This window comes from Carya illinoinensis, chromosome 13 (genome assembly GCF_018687715.1).
Source record: "Carya illinoinensis cultivar Pawnee chromosome 13, C.illinoinensisPawnee_v1, whole genome shotgun sequence".
Taxonomy (NCBI): Eukaryota; Viridiplantae; Streptophyta; class Magnoliopsida; order Fagales; family Juglandaceae; genus Carya; species Carya illinoinensis.
Genome location: NC_056764.1, coordinates 5,459,438 through 5,465,211, shown reverse-complemented (window position 1 = coordinate 5,465,211; position 5,774 = coordinate 5,459,438). Strand labels below are relative to the sequence as shown.

The window sequence follows — 5,774 nt, the reverse complement described above, 5'->3', positions numbered from 1 at the left end:
CACTCCGATTAACCCACTCAGGAGTCTTGGATTATTTAATTAAAATTACACTAGCTGAACTCATAGCCACTTTGCCACAATACGATTGAGACGTAATCTGAAATCATTTTTTTATAAAGTAGTCATAACTGCTTTTTTTAAAAAGTATATTTCCTTGAAGCTCCTAGAAAAATTGACCTTTAAAGATCCAAGCATAGAGAAAAGTAGCATATTTCGGCCGATTAATTAGTATCTAATGCAAATTAGTTGCTGCATGTCAACATTATTATATATGCATGCATCTTTTAGAAGAGCTACAAAATAGTAATTCTAAAAATGATATCTTCCTATATTTTTTAGCCACTTCTAAGGTGAAACGAGGTCGTGGTAAAGCACAGTGCATATCATTTGAAAAATTGAGAAAAATTGGTCTCATTCAAGTGAAGATAGAATCAGGCAATAAGGGAGCTACTGGAACAAATAGTACTACTTTTATTAGCAGAGTCGGCTATATTGCTAGGCATTTTGCCCCTGTTACTTGCAAAAGCTGGAGGCACATCCCTGAAGTAGATAAGGAGGAATTGTACAGTCAAGTCCGCGTAAGTAATCGTTGTGCTTATTTATTATTTTCTTTCTTTTGGTTTAAAAAATATGTAATACATTTGTTTAATTCAATTATGTTTTAGGGTGAGTTCCTTCTTGATTGGAGTGAAGATGAAGTCAAAGAGAGCGTTAAAGCAAAGTTACAAAGAAGCTACAATGACTATCACCATGCATTGCACAAGATATTCAAGAAATACTCAACAAAAGAAGAAGCAATTGCTCATGTCCCAGATGATTTGAATCAAGCCGATTGGGAGATATTATGTGATCGATGGGCAGACCCAAAATACAAGGTATCTTAAAATTTTAAACTTTTAAGTAATGTTAAAGTTTGTCACGTACATGTTCATAAGCTATTTTATTGGAGTTTGAGAATGTGTATATATGTTAAGGGTAGAACTAGTTGGTTGGTACTAGTTCCATTTCTAAATAAAATAAATATTGAGCTAGGATGGACAAAGGGACTAGTTGCTACCTACTCATAAACTTTACCGTTCTTTTTTTTTTCTATTTATGTTTTTACTCCTAGAATTAACTTGTATTTTTTGGTTTATTTTTTACAGAAATTGTGTGATCAAAATGCTTTGAATAGAAGCAACTTGAAAGTTAATCATGTGGCTGGATCAAAATCATTTGCTCGACTTCTCGAAGAAAATGTGTTTTTTAATTGTCATTTATACATTGTGATTTTTAATAATAGAGAGCTTTTTTAATCTTTTTTAATCTGTTGAAGCGTGGGGATGATACTACTCTGATTGATTTTTGTAAACTCACACACTCGAAAGATGGCTCTTTCACGACTCCTGCAGCAGAAGAAAATTATGTAAGTAATGCAATTTTTTTAGCGAAATACCTTACTTCAACTTGAGTCTTGGTTTTTTATCGCAACTCTAGCATGTAGACGTTATATTTCTAGTTTTTTCTTTTTATTGGTCTGAGGAATCTAATATTTTTTTTTTCTCACTGTCTTTGTCTTAGTTATTATATAGAGTTCCATTTTAAGTTAGAGTTAGAATATGTCATCTTGCACTATTTGCTTACCATAGTTAATTGATGATCTGATACAGGTAACTTAAACTTTATATGCAAAGTTATTTTTTATGTGCAAGAGTTTGATATTTACATTGTTGTTTATTAGTTTTAAGATTTGGTGTTTTATGACACCATGTAATTAGAATGTTCTTGCATTATTGATTATTATGATTATTTAAAAATAAGGTATTAGAAATCTAAGATGAGACCTCTTGCTCACTTAGTTTACCCATGGTTGTAAACTATACTTTACAACAATAAACAAAAATAAAAAGTTAGTTTCAACTTTGAGATGTTACTAATATTTGTTTTTTATTTTGTGATATTTTATTTCTAAGAAAAACTTGCTCTTGCTTTTGCAGCATAAGATGAAAGATCTATGGAACGAAAGAAATGCCATTGGATCATCCCGTACTGCAGAAGATATTTTCAACGAGGTGTTGGGGCATAAATCTGGATATGCCAAAGGGTTGGGAAATTATGTCATGCCTATTCCATCATCTTCACGTTCATCCAAAGTCATCCAACTCACTCAACAAGTAGATAAATACAAGAATGAGATGGAGGTTTATAAGGAGAAATGGGAGCAATCGGTGCAAAGGGCAGAATCTATGCAATCAAATATTAACAATATGGTAGAGAAACAAAGTGAATATGATTGTCGGCTCTCAGAAATTATGGCACAATTAGAGACTCGTAAAGAGTCTTAAAGAGACATTCAATTTCGCATTTCTATTTTAATTTGCAAAGAACAAACTTTATTTGAGCATATTTATGAACAATGGTACTAGATTTAAATGATGACTTTAATTTTATGCATTTTGCTATATCACTAGAATTTGTTATTAGTTTTCCTTAATATTGAATCATTGATGATTATTTGGTGTTTTGTTTATAAATAATGAAGAATTGTGCAATCATACGTGATAAAATATATTTGTCACTAATTCTAAATGCATGTCACTATTTATGATGATAAATATTTGTCGCTAATTCTAAATCCGGGTGTGTGTGACAAGAGTTACTCGTCACCAATAGTAAAAAATACCGACGAATTTAACTCATCATCTTTGCTATACTCCAGCTTCGATCTTATTGTATTATTTGTGACAAATAAGTTTTGACGATAAAAATTAGTTTGACGACAACAATACTTCCTCACAAATAGTTTTCGATTAGTGACAGTTATTTTGGTCACTATAATATTTATATATGCGACGACATTGATCGTCTAATATTAATGATGATCAAACCTTTCGTCACAATTGTGTTAGTTTTTGCGACGATTTTGGTTGAATGAGATTTTTTGAGACCAAGTATGAGACCCTTCTTATGACGAAATTGTTTGTCGTTAAATGTGGTATTTTTCGCAACGGTTTGCTTTGGTTGTCGTTAATAACTTTCAACGATAAGATATTTTCGACGAATGTGCGACAATTTTTTTCCTCCGCAAAAAATAATTTTTGACGAAAATTCAATATTTAGTGACGAACTTTTTTCTCAATAAAAGCTTTATTTCTTGTAGTGTGTCATGTGTCAAATACTCAAGTTCGGGTAAAAATTTAAAAAGATCTTAATCACTCCGGTAACTGTGAGTGTTGCAAAATGAAACGAATCTCACAAATCAAGATTACTAGTCATGTATCTGTGTTATGAGCTAGCTAGATAGATTCCCATATAATTGGATCCAATCAAAAAAAGGTAATTTAGCATTAATCACCTAATCTCAATTACCTCTAGTTTAGCTTAGGAACTAAGCTGCCAATAAGAAGTAAGCATACATGCATGACTAGTCAATAGAACTCATTTATCTTTGTTAATTACAAGCTTCTTCTTGCCCATGTCATTGCAGATCACTATACAATCTAAAATGAATTCATCCCTAATAGGAACCTCTAATTTAGCCCACTTTTAATGCCAAACTTGCAGCAAAAGAAACATGATCAGCCATTTTCTTTTCACAACATGCATGCATGCATGCTAGCTCGGCCATTCACCCAATGATCGTATCTAAGAACTAATTGCATAAAGCAGCAATCAATTCCAGCGGGAAAATGCATCTTATCAAGGGAACAAACCGCTTTAAGCATTAGAACCTTAATAAATGCATGGTTCCTATCAAAACTCCCACTACCTCTTCACTTTGCATATTTTCAGCCTATTAGGACCCACGAAATTCTTCAACCATTGATGTTCGATCCATCTAGCATATCTGAAAGCAATTAGCATTTGGTTCCTTGAGTGATTAAAGCAACTTATAATGGATGGATCGGATCGGAGTTGGAGGACATGGCAAAGTCTATATTTGCTCTTGCTTTTAATTCCCCACCCTCCTCTATTCTTTCTTTTTCATATATCACAATCTCGTTTCATTTACCAAAATTTTCACGAAAGTAAATTATATGATCATATATTTGTCTTATCAAAGAATGTATCGTCATGTATTATTGCTTAATTTTCTTTCAACTTTAATTTGCAAAGAAATATTTCTAAAAAAGGGAGATTCCTATCATTAATGCGTTTTACCAAATAATTAAGCCTTTTTATGCGCTATAAATACAGAGGCCGTATCATCCTTCTTATTTCAGTTCATTTAGCTACCTCTAACTTGCCTCTCGTTCTATCCCTTTCTTTTGCTATCTTTCTTGCTCGAGTACTCTCTCCATGGCTTCTCTCCAGGTGCTTATCTCTCTCTCTCATAATCGAAATTGATAGGCGTAGGGAGGCTAGCATGAAGTTTTTCCTAGCCTACTTGTTATTTTGTCATAACAATATCGGTATATGTTATGCAGTGAATGTATACGTACCCTACCATTTAGCTTATATGCTACGTCCAAAGAGGTGTTTAACGTCGGCCATAATATATTTGTAGAGTTCTCATGTTAAAGCTATCTTTTCTGCATATTTTTGCTATATTGGAATTACAAATTTAGTTATCACTACAATCATACTGTTCTCAAATCCTCTTTACTTTGGAGGAATAACTCCAGAGATTGCACGTACATAGCAAACAAGACAACCACGATCATCTTGCTATATATATAAGCTCAGATCCAAAGATGCTACCGATCACGCATATTCATTGTGTAAAGACAAAACTACTTGTTTAATTAAATTAACTCATTTTTTAGCTGTGCAGTTTATGTAAAAGTTCTCGATAAATAAGATTTCAGCGCCTCTGCATATTTTGATTATAATCTGAGCTTTGAGTATTATTATAATTCCTAATAGGTTGTGTGATCATCTGGTGGAATTTTAGGCTGATAAAACTACACCAGTGAAAGAGGTGACTACCAAAACAGAAGAAACAACACATGATCATCAGGAGTCTGTTGCCGTCGATCAAGATCAGGATTTGGCCACTAAAGATATAGAATTCACAGCTACTGAAGAGGAGACAGCTCATGATAAACCTAAGGAAGTGGTTTTGCCCGATGATATAGAAGAAGATAGTGAAGTACTAGCTGATCATGAAGAGGATAAAGCAGCAGTGTCACCAATTGAGGAGGATTCAAAATGGACAGAGAAAATTGAACATGAAGATGATCATGAAGCTGAAGATCAAGACGACGAGGATGATGAAGAGTTGTAAAATGAAGGAAACTTTTATGTGCAAAAAGAAATAAAAGGTTCGTCAAGTATTTCTGTTGCTAAAATAGTGGCACGAACGTACGTGCTTTAGCATCTGTGATGGATGCTGTGATTTGGGGTACTTTTTCAGCAGAGCTTTTCATTAATTTCCTGTTTGAAAGTCTATAAGCACTGGTTTGGATCTTCCAAAGATAAGATCAGAGTGGTTTATCTGTATTTTCAGTTAACGTTTGGGGCCTAAGCCGATGATCGATAGACAATGTCCATGTTGTTGTCTTTTGTAATGTGTGTGTTTGATGGTGTTTTAAATATTAATGATAATCGTTGAATTTCGTCCCTTATTCCAACGTGCATCGGATTTTATCAATATAAGCCATTTACAAGAATAAGTTATATATATATGTACGTAGTCACTAGTTCTTAATATTTCATCAAGAGTTTCCGAGATTTCTTATTATTATTATTACTATTACGTATAAATTTTGCACACATTTTTTTTAAATATATAAATATAAGATTTATATAAAAAATTATTTTTTTAATAATAGACCTACTTGAAAATTGACACA

The 5,774-nt window shown here is 32.8% G+C and overlaps 1 protein-coding gene across 1 annotated transcript; it reads left to right on the top strand.

Moving 5' to 3' along the window:
* Positions 1–4,138: 4,138 nt before the first annotated feature.
* Positions 4,139–5,546, top strand: LOC122292361 (glutamic acid-rich protein-like). Its single transcript, XM_043100681.1, has 2 exons — positions 4,139–4,293; positions 4,874–5,546. The coding sequence occupies exons 1-2, from the start codon at positions 4,279–4,281 to the stop codon at positions 5,204–5,206; spliced, it is 348 nt and encodes a 115-aa protein (XP_042956615.1). The 5' UTR covers positions 4,139–4,278; the 3' UTR covers positions 5,207–5,546.
* The last annotated feature ends 228 nt before the right edge of the window (positions 5,547–5,774 follow it).